Here is a 17,621-nt window from a genome sequence, read left to right on the forward strand (position 1 = left end):
AAAATAAAAAAATGTTACTTTTACCAAGCATCATTTGTAATATATTACTATAAAATAATAAAATGTATTTTTAATTCATGTTAATTCTAGAGTGATCTATTCTCTAAATTATAGTGTAAATTAAGGCTACTTATATATAACAAAATCTATAGGTGGTTTCCATTCCTATGTATAGCACTTATACATGATATAAGTTAGCCCACAGCAATTATTTAATTATTTGTCCCATCTTGAAATACCGTCTGTTTATATTAGACTACAAATGTATATAGACTATATTAGACTATAATGTTTTAGTCTGTTTTTCATTCCAAGAATATAATATTTTAGCCACATTAGGCATTTACTAACTTTCTAACCAGCCTATAGGAACTTATTGACATTTTTCAAAAAAAAAAAAGTATATACACACACACATACTTATATATTTTGTAATAACATATATTATTCTTTGCAGGGGGAAGTGTAGTAAAAGGGGTAGGAAGGAAGGAAATTTTACGACAAGAAGTATGAAAACCATTAAGGTCATCCCTGTGGACTCCTTTTTCCCCCTTTCTCTCCTGTCGTCATTACTTCTGAGGGATTTAAGGGTGAGGACAGTTGGAGTGAAGAAGCTAAGGAATGTGGGAAAAAGTTCAGCAAGCCAGTTGAGGAATAGGTATGTGTGTGTATGAACGGTAGGCAGGGAGCACAGAGGCAGCTAGGTCCCTACTCATTTTTCCAGTTATTTACATTTCAGAAAATACCCCATCAAAGTTGGAAACTTGTTTGTTTATTATTAACTCATCTACTCTGTAAGCAATGAGGACTTTGGCCTAGAGAATACTTTTTCTCAGTGGTGCAGTCCTACCCATGGTTGCTGACTGGCAGCAGCAGGGTTGGGGTTCTTTAGAGTTCTCTGAAAGGAGTTGATATAAAGTTAGATTATTGTTTGGATGTTTGTAAGTTTGATATTTTAATTTATGAAATTACAAGTGCTCAAGTACAGAACTCAAATGGAAATGCTAGTGACCAAAATAACAGAAGGTTATATCTGGAAATGTTCTAAATTTTGGTCAGAAATGTTCATATTCTGTGTATAAGCCTTTTACTTTATTCTAAATGTGTCATGCTTTTAATGCTAATAACTAAAACCAATGAGAAAAATAACTGCTTGTATATAATTTATGACTATTTTATAAGCCTAACCCATCAAATATACGTTATTTTAGCTGCACATTTTAAATCAGCGACTTTTTTACAGAATTAAACTGTACTTCCAAGTATCTGTTTTCTGATTTCCAAGGAATAATAAAAAGCATGGTTCAAGTACATTGTAATATTAGAGTTGATCTAGCAGTCAGTTTGCTTTCATTGCAACTCTTTAATTGCTGTTTGTCCAGGGGATAGTGATCCTAGAAGAATGTCAACTTCCGAAAGACATTTTGGGAAAACAAATACAATTTGCAGACCAAGTAGCCTCATTAAACACTACAGGGAATCCCCAGCTTCCTCCAGAGAGTCAAGATCCTTTACCAGAGCAAGACTTTGAAATGTCACCAAGTAGCCCTACACTACTACTTCGCAATATAGAAAAACAGGTAATGTGAAATAGGAGTAAAATGTGAGTGGCATAAAATGACTTTTGATTTTATAAACTCTTCAAATAAATATGTCTCTCTGCTTAAGATTTTGGTGATTAAAGTGGCTATTTGACATTAAATACAATGGAAATATTTAGTTAGTCTCTATAATAATATTGATATAATCAGAGTTATTTAAATATAATATGTAAAGTATTGATACATAGCTATAGGGTGATAACTCATTTATAGTAGGGTTGGAAAATCTTGTTTTCTAACAAAATTGCTCATCATTGGATTTTTCTCATGGGAAAAGAACAGTGGTACCAATTAATAGATCTGAATGGGGTGTTTGATTAATTTATTGAGAGAAAGTTTGAGTGAAAGATAACATTGGCATATGGATTCTTTCATTAAAAAATGATCATGGAAATAGGTAGTCTAATAAACCCCTAATAAAGCACTTTGATTCCATAGCTTTTCCTGGTATTTAAATCCTCGTATGGATGACCCAGAAGTTTAATTATTCTGTCCTATGTTTATCCTTTGAAATCTAGCCATTTATTTTAATCTAGACTTTGGTGGCTCTTGAACAAACCTGGCTTTCTAGGAGTTTGTTAACTTGCATTCAGACTGAATCTGCTGGAGTATACTCAGTTGGGACCACGGCTGCATGATTACATTATTCCAGTGGGTAATATGGATTCTCATGCCTGCCCACATCTAATTTTTTTGTTTTTTTTTTCCCCATGATATACATTTTGAAATAATTTAGTACCAGATTACTACTGTCTTAATCCTGGTAAGTCAGAATGTGGGATAGCTTCTCCCACCTCATATTTTTTAAGTTTACAGTTGCCTAGAGTTTTTCTAAATTTTCTAATTTCCAGTGCATAGTCAAAATACTATTATGAATATTTTATAATTCAGAAAGTTATTTTGTAATTATCTGTTAAAATGGAATGCACTTTACCATATAAGTGGTGTTTTACATTAGTGTTGATTATATTCCTCTTCCCTCTTTTGTTTCCCCTCCCCTCATCCCTTAGGATCAATACCCTTTCAGTTTGATTCTAGTTATTTCACACAGAATAATGTATTTACTTTATCAGTCATATCTTTTACTCTCTTTACCTGTGGGTTACTACTTATCCTTTGGAAAGAGATTTCTTGCATTTTTTCTTTCTCCTTGGTAGCACCAGTTTGTTTGGTTGGACCTGAGTTCTGGGCCCAGTGCAGAGTGAAATAACATAGCCCTTTGTTAAAAACAGGTTTTAGGTTTTAAGCCAGTGACAGCAGAGCATTAGCCAAACATGGGATCCTTCTGAGTGCAGCCCTGTGTTACTGCATGGGTTGCTTCTCTGTGAAGGTGGCCTTGGGTATCATGTTCATTTTAGGTGCCACTGCTGACAGGAGTGTCAGAGGCTTTGGGAGGGAAAGGAACCAGGAGTTGTGAGAATACTAATGGCTCTAGACCTAGAGAAGAAAAGGATGCAGAAAGTGGCAGCAGCAATCACTTATAGAGGTCATTTATAAATCACCTATGAACAGGTAATAATGTGCTCTTAAAACATATGCTAATGTTTTTATAGGCCAATTAAAAATTAAGTTGCTTTCAAATACTCGTTGAAGAAGACAGTCTAGGGCTGAGTAAATGGAGGAGGGGGTGGCAAGCCTGGTGTTACACATATTTTTTTAAATATAATCTATTGGTATATAACTGTTTGGTGACCATAGTGGAACTTGAATATAGATAAGGTAATCCTTGGACTTGATTAAATTAACTGTTAAAGGAATGTTTTGCTTGCCAAAGTTATTTATGTTCTTCAAAAACAGAGAGTTGGAAACTGAGACGAAGCGAGAGAGTAGCACAGACATATATATACTACCAACTGTAAAATAGTCAGTGGGAAGTTGTATAACAAAGGGAGTCCAACTCAAGGATGGAAGATGCCTTAGAGAACAGGGGCAGGGAGGGTGGGGGGGACTCGAGGTGGGGGAGTCAAGGAAGGGAGGGAATACGGGGATATGTGTATAAAAACAGATGATTGAACCTGGTGTACCCCCCCAAAAAAAAAAAAAAAAAAGAATGATAAAAAACAAAAACAAAAACAGAGTTGACAGTTAAGATATAAAGGAACTATTGAGTTGTAGTCTGATATGAGTTTTAAAAAATAACATTGATTCATAGTATTAATGCATACTTCCATTATTAGGTAATACATTTTGTTCATAAATTGAAAGGTGACTTTATTTTAGAATTTCAGATAATTTAAAATAAATTTCACACTGGTGTTTAGAAACTTTATTATAAATAGCTAGTAAGTGTTTAGACTTTTAAGTTTGATGAGTTTTTTTTCAAAGCTCAAATTATGCTCCTGCTAATTTTACTTTTATTCTCATTTTTATTGTGGATTTTCTGTCCCAAATATGATCTCAAGTATTTGAGATTTTATTGGGCTGGAGTGGGGTGGTTGTTAGGGTGAAGCTGGGGGTTGGTTGTGACTCTCTCCCTCTGGCCCAATTATTCACACATACTGACTAGCCGACCTCCAGTGGCCAAGAAGATTTTTAGATATTTTTGGAGGTGGAAAAAGTGAGAAGAGTGTACTCTATAAATTTCTTTGTATGACCAAATTAATAAATACTTGATAATGGGTAAAGAATGTTTGTATTGGTGATTTTGAAAACTAACTTTAATCTAAAAATATGTAATAATTTAAAAAATGAAGTCATTAGATATGTATTATTTTTCAAGAAAATAAGTGGCAGAAACATTTCAGTCTTTTTCATGAAAGACTTTTTGAAGACTTCAAATATTATATTTAGTTCTATCATTCTTTAGTCTCATTTCTTTTAGCATGTTATTTGTTTCATACAAATGAAGTTTCAAAATAATTATTCCATGTACTCTTCTACTTTATAATAGGATATCTTTCAGTTAATAAAATGGTGAAATATGTCTATATGTTTTAAAAATATAGTCACACTATATTAACTAAGAAAACTAGATTTTAGAAAATTGATGCAGCATAATTTAATTAAAAGGGTGTGTGTGTGCGCACATGTGTGCATGTTGTGCATACACTCATGCTCACATGTATTCAATGTGAAAATTTTGTCTTGGGGGATGGATATGTACCAAGATGTTAGCAGTGGTTTTCTCTGTGAAATTTGATTACAGGTTATTTTCTTTTCATTTTTGAAATCTCTTCATACTTTCCCTTTTTTCTACAATGAACTACAGTGGATTACATATGTAGTGAAAAAAGTTGTCAGTCTTTTGTAGAAATGTACTGTTTCCATTGATGTGGCCTATGCTTATTATAATTGTTGTATGTGATTGTTTTGAGAATAATGTAATATTTATTATATATTACAAATATGTTACATGTAAGTTTGGGATAAGTGTCGATAAAATTTGAGGTTCCTGAAAAAAATTGGTATATTTGAATTAGGAAAAATATTGAGAAACAGTATGGTATAGGATTCAAGCCTAATTAAGCTGCTTAATCTGTTTTTGCTTCAGCTTCCTCTTCTGTAATTGATTTTAATAATAGTAGTATCAGTAGTTCTAATATTATCTACTTGGCAGGTTAGTTGTAAAGATTAGAAATATTCTTTGTTTAGTGCTTAGTATAGTGCCTGGCACATAGTGGACTCAATAAATTAAAGCTGTGAGTTTATTATTGATTTGGCTGCCTCGAAGGAAATATTATGTAGATGCTTCAGCTGAGTTTAAATGTTTTAGAGGATAGGATGAGTAGACAAAGGGACTGAAGCAAAAAGGATATGGAAAAAGAGGAGTACTTTTAAATGTAGATTTATTTATAATAAATGGAAAAATCGGTAATGGTGTAAATTGTCTTTGTAGAGTAAAATATTTACTAAAACATAAACATTTACTTGTTTCACGGGAAGTTAAACTTTAATGGGCAGTGAAGGTCTGAGTGCCTTATGTCATGATTTAACCATGTTTCTTGCTTAGCTGTATTAAAAGGTTTACTGTTTTCTTGCAGAGTGCACAGTTGACTGAGATCATCAATAGTTTGATTGCCCCTCTCAACTTGTCCCCAGCGTCATCACCCCTCTCCTCTAAATCCTGTAGCCATAAATGTCTGGCTAATGGCATTTCCAGGAGGTAGGTATCAGTGGGATAGTTTCGCTACTAAATTTGGCTTTGCTTATTTTATTTGCATTTTGTTTTGATCTTTTAAGTATTGTAGCTTCTTTTTTCTTCTTGCTTAAGCATTATTAGAGTACAATCAATAAACCATGGGTACATTTTTAGATAACATCAAACTTTTATAGCTAAGGGAACTGTAAACCTGAGATGAAGGAGAAAGCTTTCCAGGAAGTTTTATAATGTTTCTAAAAAAGAAAAACAGTGATACCATTTGCTACAGAAATACTGCTGTATTTAGTATACCCTCTATTTTGTACATTTTATAGTCTTCAACTCCAAACTGCCTTTGCAGTGCATTTTAAGAATAAAAGACCCTATATATAGTTTGGGTATGGAAGATTGATTGGTAGATATCATCCATAATATTCAGCTTAAGTTTTACTCATCTAGTAAATGAGTCATTTTGTGGGTTTTGGTTTTTTTTTTTGGCCGTGCCCTGTAGCCTGAGGGATCTTAGTTCCCCAACCAGGGATGGAACCCGTGCCCCCTGGAGTGGGAGCGCAGAGTCTTAACTATTGGACCACCAGGGAAGTTCCCCTAAATGAGTCACTTTGTATTTCAGCTTTTATAAGGTAAATTTTTTACTAAATGTAATTAATATAGTAATTCCTATAATCCTTAGCAATTTATTATATCATACCAAGCAAAAAATATAGATATTATAAATCCTTCTTTTTGGGAACAGCATTTGTTTTCTTTATTGTGTTTACTTTTCTCTTTGAATCTTTCCTTTTAAAGATGCAGTTAAAAAATGTTAAAAAAAAAAAGATGCAGTTAGAATTGAAAAGCTAGTAGAATATTATTTTGTTTGTGCATCTTAATTTTTTTCAAATAAAATTTTAATGTTGGCTGCTTTAAGCACCATTAAAGGACTAAGTGTAATTTAGTTTTGGAAATATTTATATTAATAATTATATGGTTTATTATTTAAAAAAATATAACATGAAAGGAAAATTTATACCATGGTGAAAATCATGCTAAGTAGCTACCAGATTCTTTTTTTTTTTTTTTAAGTAACTTATTTATTTATTGGTTGTGTTGGGTCTTCATTGCTGTGCGTGGGCTTTCTTTAGTTTTGGCGAGTGAGGGCTACTCTTCCTTGCGGTGCACGGGTTTCTCACTGCAGTGGCTTCTCTTGTTGTGGAGCACAGGCTCTAGGTGCACATGGGCTTCAGTAGTTGTGGCACGGGGGCTCAGTAGTTGTGGCACATGGGTTTAGTTGCTCAGTGGCATGTGGGGTCTTCCCAGAACAGGGATCGAACCTGTGTCCCACCCGTATTGGCAGGCAGATTCTTAATCACTATGCCACCAGGGAAGTCCCACTACCAGATTCTTAATGAAACTAGTGGATATCAGCTAAGTCTTGAAATAAAAATGCTGTTATTTTATTTTTATTTCTGATTTGTTCTTTTGAAAGTTAATTTTTAATACTTTTACAATTTTGTTTGTGCTGGGTCATTTTTACATTGTTCTATTATGGAAACAGTCATTCTGTTAGTTTTGCTTTATTTTTGTTGACTTTATATTCATTCCTTATATCACTGATGATTCACTTTGAAAGTACAGATTCTCACATGTTGTATAGCATAACTATTATATCTTCATTTATCAGAACATTTCTTCATTAAGAAAGTCATTATTACACATTGAGCCATTAAACACCATCAGATTGTGATTTGAGGCTAAGTCAATTTTAGGTAATATTTTGTTTACCTAACTAGGCATTACACTATTATACATATGTGTGTGTGTGGTGTGTGTGTATGTGTACTAATTTTCATTTTAAAGTACTTGCCTATATTTTTGGTCATTTATTCAAAAGTATTTATTGCATAACTGTTTGCTGTATATCATATAGTCAAAGTCCTAGGAATACAATGATGAAGAAGACAAACTCTCCACTTTCAAATGACTTACAGTCTAGTAGGGACTGTAACATGTAATTGTTTAAAATAATATAATAATGGAATTGTGTGCAGTTGTTTGAATATTTGGTTTTAATAGCTGTCATAGTTGAAAAATGTACTTCATAAAGACACATAAATCCAAATGAAAGAAATATACCATTGGCTGTATTTATTAAATCATGATACTTTTTGAATCTTATGTACAAATAGTCAAAGATCCTTGTTGAAATCAGCTAGTAATTGCCTTCTTTCCTGAGGCTAAGTAGTCGTTCCTACAAACTAATTTGAAAGTTTATTTTTGAAAGTTTATAACAGGTTCAAAGCCTATTAAAATTCTTTGGTAGATTTAAGAGTAGATAAAAATTCGTTCTCCAGCTTTTTGAAGTGTGCTGACATATGTGTTTTAATTAATGTCATTAATTTTACTAATGTATTTATTTTTGACAGCAGTCAACGTTTTTTCCAAATACTTATTGTACATGAGCTTTTCTCTAAAAGCACTTATTTCACATTTGCTATCAAAATATTATATTTCCCTTGAAGGAAAGATTGTATTTATTTTCTAACATTTGCTAGAAAATGTAATTCAGCTACATTTCATCAGCTCTGAGAGGTGAGAAATTTTAGAATGTTAGAGGTTTTTAAATGTATAACTTTTTTTAGACTTATTATTTATTTAATTTATTTATTTTTGCCTGTGTTGGGTCTTTGTTGTTGTGCACAGGCTTTCTCTAGTTGTGGTGAGCAGGTACTGCTCTTCATTGCAGTGTGCAGGCTTCTCATTGTGGTGGCTTGTCTTGTTGTGGTGCACAGGCTCTAGGTGAGTGGGCTTCAGTAGTTGCAGCATGCGGGCTCAGTAGTTGTGGCGCACGGGCTTAGTTGCTCCACAGCATGTGGGATCTTCCTGGACCAGGGATCGAACCTGTGTCTCCTACATTGGCAGGCAGATTCTTAACCACTGAACCACCAGGGAAGTCCTAAATGTATAATTGATCTTTAAGTTTAATAAGTTTTGTTATCATATAATAAGCAAACTGCTGTGTGAAACAAAAGATTTGCGGGACACTCCAGGTCTCATTAAAATTTTTGTAAAAATTCTATTTATGATAATATATACAATAGTATACAAATATATTTAACCAGGAACATGGAAACTGGAATATGTTACAGATAAGAAAGTATTAACACTGAAGGAGAAGTAAAAAATTTTGAGGATATGTGGTCATTGTGTCAGATGCCAAAAAAGAGGTACTAAAAAATATCTCTTGGTTTTGTCAGTTACAAATTGAGACCTTAGCAAGAATATGTAGTAGCATGACAGAGAGATAAGAGTGGGTTATCAAGGGTGGGAAATGAAATAGAGAGGAGTCAAGATTATATTTTCAAGGCTGCTGACTGTAAAGGCTGTTATAAAATGGATGTACAAAGTCAAGAAGGTTTTTTTTGTTTTTAAGTGACTATAGCTAAAATAAGAAAAGAAAGGGAGCTGAAGGAGTTTGGTAAAGGTGTGGATAGACATTGACAAGTAAAGCACATCCCCTTTCCTTTGTTTTCCTCCATTATCTTTCTTATTCAGTAGCAGAGCAGCCTACCTGTAGAGAAGGATGTTATGTTGTTTCTAAGGGTTTTTGTTTTTGTTTTAGTTTCTTAACTATATTGTGAAAAGTACTTACTTGATATTTGTAAAACTAAGAATTTTAAACTGTTACTTAATTGAATTTTTAATAAAATAAATGCATAGTAATGAAATTCTATAAATTTAACAGATTATTTTACATTACTCATGTTTAAGAATATTACCACAGATTTTGAAAATTAATCAGATATGTAATTTCACATTATAGTGATATATGAAAAAGTTTTGATTTAGAGATATCCATATTGAAGCAATGTGAAATTTATTTACCTATGAACCTTTTGACCTTGGGAGTAAAATGTCAAATGAAGCCTAGTTTTGTTTCTTGTATCTTTCTGTTTTTCCAATATTGTCATTTTTTTCTTTACACATAGTTTTATAAGTACAAAACATCTTTCAAACTCACAGCTCTTCTAGCGTAAGGGCTTGGTCTATTTAATGTTATTCAAACTTGACACTTAACCACAAAGCGCTTTCTGAAGATACCCTATTAAACATATAAATACTATTCATTTTATGTGTTTAAGTAAATGTGAAGGTAAGAAAATTCATCATTTTCATATGAATTTTTAAAAATTTGGTAAAATGTACATACCATAAAGTGTACCATTTTAACCATTTTTAAGTTTAGTGGCATTAAGTAATTCACGTTTTTGTCAATAGTCTCCATCATCCATCTCCAGAACTTTTTTCATCTTCCTAAACTGAAACTCTATATCCATTAAATAATACCTCCACATTCTTCCTTCTTCCCAGTTCTTAGCAACCGCCATTCTACTTTATATCTCTGTGAATTTGATTACTCTAGGTACCTCATATAAGTGAAATCATACAGTATTTATCCTTTCGTAACTGTCTCATTTCACTTAGCATAATGTTGTCCAGGTTCATCCATGTTGTAGCATGTGTCAACATTCCCTTTTTAAGGGAATAAAATTCTGTTTTATGTATGGACCTTTTTTTAACTTTAAATCAGTTTATTGACATAGTAACACAAAACACTTGCCTCCCTGACACTCCCATTCCCCAATCTAGCTCTCTCCCACTTTTTCCTCCCTTAGAATGAACCATTCAGTGAAAACAGAAAGGGTAGGCACTTCTATAGCCCCAGTCCCATGCCTAAGCCCTGTGGAACAAGGTCTCAGGAACTACTCAGAACCTGTTAGGAAGGGAGGGGGACAGTTAGCACTAGACTCAGCGAGGCAGAGGCATCCAGTCCCTAAGAACAGATTCCCTCACAACCCCCAGGCCCTGAGTTGCTATTTTGTTTGGACCAATTTTGTTTATCGATTGATTCTTGTATGAACATTTGGGTTGCGCCCACCTTTCGGCTAGTGTGAATAATGCTTCTATGAATGTGGGTATACAAATATCTGTTGGACTCCCAGCTTTTTGTTTTTTGGATATGTACCCAGAAGGGGAATTGGGGGATTGAATAAGATTTTTTTTTAGTTATTTACTTTGAAAATGAGAAATTATTGAGTGTTGTTAATGATATTTCTAAGCCAAAAGATAAAAAATGGCAAGAACCCAGAAAAGTAAACAAAGCATAGCAGTCTACTTTGTCTGAGACAAAATTCTGGCAAAATTAAGTTGAGGTTTTGATAGCTTTATGGAGAAAGAGAGAATCAAAGCCAAATCCAGAAAAATCAAGTGAAGTTTTAATAGCTTATGGGGTTAGAGGATGATAAATCAAAGCCTGTGGCCTTGCCTATAACAGGGAGATAAAAGGAAATCCTGTGCATATTTAGCTGGGATCACCTTCCTCCAGGAGCTGCACCTTCACAGTAAATGTAAATAAGAAAACTGATTCCCTTTCCTGAACCCCCCTACATTGCTGGTGGGAATATAAATTGGTGCAGCCGCTATGGAAAACAGTATGGAGGTTCCCTTAAAAACTAAAAATAGAGTTACCATATGATCCAGCAATCCCAATCCTGGGCATATATTGGGAGAAAAACTCTAATCTGAAAAGATACATGCACCCCAATGTTCATAGCAGCACTACTTACAATACACGTAATACAAATACAAGCCAAGACATGGAAGCAACTTAAATGTCCATCGATAGACGAATAGATAAGGAAGATATGTGGGGTACACATATATATATATGTATATAATGGAATACTACTCAGGCATTAAAGAATGAAATAATGCCATTTATGGCAACATGGATAGACCTAGAGTTTATTATACTAAGTGAAGTAAGTCAGACAGAGAAAGACAAATACCATATGTTGTCACTTATATGTGGAATCTAAAATATGATACAAATGAACTTATTTACAAAACAGAAGCAGACTCACAGACATAGAAAACAAATTTATGGTTACCAAAGGCAAAAGGGGGTGGGGAAGGGCTAAATTAGGAGTTTGGGATTAGCAGATATAAACTACTATATATAAAATAAACAACGTCATACTGTATAGCACAGGAAACTATATTCAATATCCTGTAATAAACCATAATGGAAAAGAATATGAAAAAGAATATATATGTATATATACATATTCTTTTTCATATTCTTTGCTGTACACCAGAAATGAACTCAACATTGTAAATCAACTATACTTCAATTAAAAAAAAACAAAAACTGTTTCTCTTTTGCCACTCATAGGGCACCATGGGGAGAGTTGCCTTGGTGCTGAGCACAGCAGAAGATAAAAGAAAAAAAGCAAACCTACTTTGAGATAGTATGACCATGGTGAAAACTTTGACCTGGATTTTCAGCCCAAATTTGCAGTCAGACTTACAGTTTTTCAACTTTACAGTGGTGCGAAAGTGATATGTACTCAGTGGAAACTGTATGTCAGATTCTGATTTTTGATCTTTTCCTGGTCTCGGGATACATGGCACGATACTCTCTTGTGATATTGGGCAGTGGCAGCAAGCTGCAGCTCCCTGTCAGCCACAGAATCATGAGGGTAAACAGCCAGTATACTTACAACCTTTCTATACCCATACAACTATTCTGTTTTTCACTTTCAGTACAGTATTCAATAAATTACATGAGGTATTCGACATTTTATTATAAAATAGACTTTGTGTTAGGCGATCTAAGTTAATATGATGGAGAGGTCCGCATGGAGCAAGGGTTTCTTAGGTGCTGGTAATATTCCATTTCTTGACCTGAGTGGTAATTATGGGACAGTGGAGGAGTAGGTTAGGTATTGCTGCATATTTACAAGTTACACATAAGATAAATGTTTTATGTACTTAGCTGTAGATATCTTATATTTTACAATAAAAAAGTTAAAATAGGGTAAAAATTAGATACTTCAAAAAGGGTAAATAGAAAATACAATGTCTAGTCCCACATTGTTAAAATTATAACCATAAAATATCAGAATTTTAAGATAGAAGTAGGAATGTGATATTTAATTTGTTGAAAGTGAAACAAAGAAAATTAAATCTCATTTCAATGTTATCTTAAAATTTGGTGATAGAGACTGATCCAGTTATTGAATTTATAACCTTCCCCCTTTTCTTTACCTATCATATCTGTCTTAATGTAGGATGTCCTATCTTTTCCAATGAAAGCATTCATATGTATTTGTGGAAAGCAAATGAAGAATGGCTGAAGAAAAAGGATCAGTAGCTATAGTGTATTTTTAATAGTCCCCTATGACCTGAAAAGTAATCTTACATTCAGTTGTGAATTTTGAGGTACATACTCAGCTGAAATGTGTAAATTAATGCAAATGTCAGACCTAATAATAGCAGTACAATAATAGGAAGTTGCAGAGTGTTTGTAGATAGAGGCAAAAGGTATATTTAAAACTAACTGGAAACTTGGTGATTTACTGTGATAAATAGTATATATTTGCCTTACATCTCCTTAAAACTCATTATGCTATCTAAATATTTATATTCTTTTGGTTCTAAAAATTTTGTAATGTCTTAACTAACATTTGACAATCATTAAATCTATACTCTAACCCAGTTTCTACAATTATATCATCTTAAAAGTCACGTTTCATCTATTAAAATGTAGTATATCACTCAACAGATCATTGACTAAGAGTTTTAGGTATGTCTTGCAGTAAACATACCGGATACAGGGAGACAGTATATAATGTATATTAAAATTGTGGATAGTCAGTTATTTCTTTCAAATCCTGGGCAGGGTACTGGTCATTTATTGAACTATTCTTACTCTTTTAAATAAGTACTTCAGAGTGGCCTGAGTTATGATAAGTGTTTGAGGGCATATGTGGAGCCTTATAGGCCAGCTATTACTGAAGACACTTGTCACGTTGGAGTCACTGAGGTACCATCTATTTTTCCATCCTATCTCTTGGGAAGATAAAAAGTTGCTGACTTGTTTTTGGTCTACTTAATTTGTTTGGGACTCTGTATTTAAACTAAGTACTCTTAAGTCCAGGGTAAACACACTGTTGGATTTTATTCTCATACAGAACATACCTTCTCAAAAGACCGTCTTGGGACATTTAATCTCCTTCCTCCCCCCTAAAAGGTTTTAACTGTTGTTTATTGTTAAGTATAGTGGTTTTTAATTTAGTGGTTTGTGGGCAACTTAAGATGATGGAAGTATACAGTTTTTACAAGTATACTTTTTGTTTTTGACATTTTGGGCAAGTCAGTTAATCTCTTTACATCTTACTTTTTTTTATCCTAAATTTACTGGGATACAAATATTTTCTAAAGTAGTTTCTAGTGATAATATTCAATTAAATGTTTATTTGTAAGGAATTCCATTTTTTCAAACAAATTAAAAATAAAAACCAAAAAGGTCTCAATACAGCCTAAAATGTATATCTTTTTGTAATATCACTATTGTGCTTTGCTTTGGGTGTTTTTTGTTAGCTTAAATCTAGAGATTTAGTGAATAAAGAGAAATTACTCAACATATTTTAGTAACTTTAAAGCATAATCTGGAAGTTATTATGGAGAGAAGTACCAAAGACAGTAGGAGGAATGATGATTCTACTCAGGTGTCAAAAACTTTCAAATAAGCCATTTGGAAGAATTGTTTAAGTCAAATGTATTAAACATTGCCTTTCTTGGATGATTCTGAACTTAATTCAGTTTTTCTTTGAAAACTCAGGCTCATCACTATGACCACATCCTCAGAGGCTATTGAGATTAATAATTGTATACCTATAAAAGAATTCACTTAATAGTCAACAAATACCTACTGAGTGATGGCAATGTGCCAGGCATTGGATTGGATTGGAATATGATGTTGAACAAAACCAGGTGTAATCTTTGACCTTATGGTATAGAATCTAAAAATGACATCAACCAAATAATCACACAAATAAATGTGTAGTTTAAAATCCTCATTAAGTGCTATGAAGAAAACTCATTGCATTGTTAAAATTGTTTTGGAATCAGATAGGTCTGAGATCAGTCCCAACTCTGCAACTTGGTAGCATTGTGATTTTAGGCAACTTTCTAAATCACAGTTAAAATGAGACTAGTTTGCTTCCTGAGTATTTTTGAGGATCAAATGAGATAAGTGTGATATAATTTTTTTTTACTTGTTTATTATCTGCCTTCCTGGATGTGAATGTAAGCTGTATGAGAGTAGGAACTTTTTTTGTCTGTCTTATTAAATGCTATTTTCCTAGCATCTAGATCAGTGAGTCATAACCTGGATGCCAATAAATATTTTTTGAATGAATCAAATTTAAGATTTAAGTCTTCTAAGATTTCCTTCAGGTGATCAGCATTCCAAAAAAAAAAAAAAAAATTGTACTTATTTGCTTTTTCTCTCCCACAGTCAGATTGATATTTTAGTTGTCAGTCTCATGACTGTCTCCTGCAATTTTGCTTCCTCTCATCTAATTTAACTCTGGACTAGAAAATCAGATAACCAAAGTTATAGTGGTAGAGGTACCTATACTATAATAAGAGACATTCTGTAGTAAGAGAAAAGACCTCTCTCTTAACAGTAGCAGGAGTGAGCTCTCATGCATGGACTTACTAAGATCTTATTTTGTTATTTAAAAGGCTTTTGCAATTTCAGCTGTGTTCTGTATACTTGGGCTTACCAGATAAGTAAACTTATAAGTGCTTCTAATAAAGCATTCTCATTCTAGCTTTATATAACATTATATCATAATTTTTGTATATAGTTAGGTTAGAAGAAATTTAAATTTTGAATTTTAAAAGTTGGGTTACCTATTTTGTATATTAGTTTTTAGTGGACCACATAGAAGTTAATGTTTTATACAATTTTTTAAAAAGTATTTAAGGTAATTTTTATAGTATGAGCTATTCTTTCAATGTCTAAAGTACATTCACTTGGTTAATTATTTTTCAGGGCAGCTGTTTCGCCTACTTTTTATTCATTGATTCCCAACCCCCATCTCTTATTTAATGGCAGTTTCTCCCTGAAGTCAGAATTGTTTTCTTAGTTTTATTAATCTTGGCAGCAGGGTTTAAGATGAGTCACCAGGAACTGAGCAGCTGAAAAGATTGAGTCTTCAAACAAATGAAGCATTACATTTTATCATCATAGAGATAGTTATTGGTTTTTAGATCTCATACTCTAAAATGAAGATAAAATGTTATAAATGTATCCTTATTTACCCCATGGGGTATTATCTCTGGGAAAGTGAGTTTCTACTTGAAATAATGTCTAGATTTTTGTTGTTGTTTGCTTTGCTTTAATGAGTCCCAGAATATGGTATGAAATTAAATTCCAGTGAATCATTGTCATACTGTTTATATCCACTAATGATAATTATCTCACAAAATGCAACAATTCTTTCTAATTGGGCATCACAATTGAAAAACTGCAGCTAAACTGGTAAACTAATCACATATAAAGTAATTCTTTTACCCTCATAATATTTTCAATAGTCACTTATCAGTTATGAGAAAACATTATTAGCAGCAAATTCCAGGCTGAAGTTTTTGACATCATTTTGGGTTTCTGTGAGTGACGTTAACTGTCGTATTAGCTAGATGTACAACATCTATAAGGAAATAAAACTTCTCCTGCTGTGTTTTTAAACTAATACCAGCAGGAATTATTTTCTTTTATAAAAACTTTACTTTTCCCTTTTAAACTCTATTAACATAAGTCTAAAACTTAATGTTATAGGGAATATTTAAATAAATTGTGATACAACAACTGGAAGGCATATCATATAACTATTAAAAAAGTATATGTATTTAGGATGTAGTCATACAGGAACATACATCCTTTGAAATGTTAGGTGGAAAAATCAGGATAACAAAATCATTATACAGTATGATTTCATAGGAAAAAAAAGATGAAGAATAAAAATCAAATTTTTTATTATATAGCTATATTTGTGTTTATATGATAGGATTTGGAAAAATATTTTAGCTTTTACTTTTTTCCACTTTTTTCTATTTGCAAATTTTCCTTTAAAATAAAAAATAATAATGAGTAAAATAGAAGGTCTCAATTTCAAACTATATCTCATATGTCAGAAAAACAGCTCACAGATTATATTGAAGAATCTGAACTGTAGTCCCAAACTATAGATTAACTAGAAATGTTTGACAAATTTTATGTCACAATACTCAGAAAAATATAGCTGTCATATTGGCTCCCAAGTCTCTTTGCCTTTATACTTTAGAACATCCCACTTGAAATTAAGAGCCAGAGATAAGAATGGCAGATAGCACTGCAATAGTCAGACTCTTTTTCTCTCAACTTTTATTATGAAAAACTTTAACATATAGAAAGCATAGCAAAGTCAATCAGCTTATTTTCAGCTTTAACAGTTCTCAAGATTTTGCCACTCATTTCAGCTATTTCCCTTCCTGACACATTTTTTTCTTATGGACTTTTTTTTTTTTTTTTTTTTTTTGGGGGGGTACACCAGGTTCAATCATCCGTTTTTATACACATATCCCCATCTTCCCTCCCTTCCTTGACGCCCCCCCCAAGCCCCCCCTCTTATGGACTTTTAAAAAATAAATTCTGTTGATTGTAACTGTAAATACTTTTGTATGTTTCTTTGATGAGCTCTTTTTTCAACATACCCCCATGTTGTTATCATCTGCTTATTTTTTATTATTCTTATATTAGTCATAACATCATTATCATGAAATTCTCTATATTCATATTTTCCTAGTTGTCTCAAAATCATCTTTTTATGGATAATTTGTTAGAATCAGGAGCCAAATAAAATCCGTATTGCATTTGGTTGTTATGTCTCCTAAGTCTCTTATTCTCAAATAGCCTTTTTTTTTTTTTTTTTAAATTTTTGGCTGCATTGGGTCTTTTGTTGCTGCGCGGGCTTTCTCTAATTTTGGCAAGTAGGGGCTACTCATCATTGCAGGGCGTGGGCTTCTCGGTGCGGTGGCTTCTCTTGTTTTGG

At 32.8% G+C, this 17,621-nt stretch overlaps 1 protein-coding gene across 3 annotated transcripts in view; it reads left to right on the forward strand.

Annotated features, from left to right (window-relative positions):
- Window positions 1–485: 485 nt before the first annotated feature.
- LOC130843466 (KAT8 regulatory NSL complex subunit 1-like protein) overlaps window positions 486–17,621 on the forward strand; it is a 65,895-nt gene continuing 48,759 nt past the window's right edge. For all 3 annotated transcript variants that reach the window (XM_057719761.1, XM_057719762.1, XM_057719763.1), the window contains exons 1-3: window positions 486–590; window positions 1,383–1,580; window positions 5,582–5,703. In XM_057719761.1, the coding sequence (XP_057575744.1) occupies window positions 510–590; window positions 1,383–1,580; window positions 5,582–5,703 (401 nt within the window). In that variant the 5' untranslated portion in view covers window positions 486–509. The remainder of the gene's footprint in view (window positions 591–1,382; window positions 1,581–5,581; window positions 5,704–17,621) is intronic.

The sequence above is a fragment of the Hippopotamus amphibius genome, unplaced genomic scaffold, assembly GCF_030028045.1.
Source record: "Hippopotamus amphibius kiboko isolate mHipAmp2 unplaced genomic scaffold, mHipAmp2.hap2 scaffold_332, whole genome shotgun sequence".
NCBI classification, from domain to species: Eukaryota; Metazoa; Chordata; class Mammalia; order Artiodactyla; family Hippopotamidae; genus Hippopotamus; species Hippopotamus amphibius.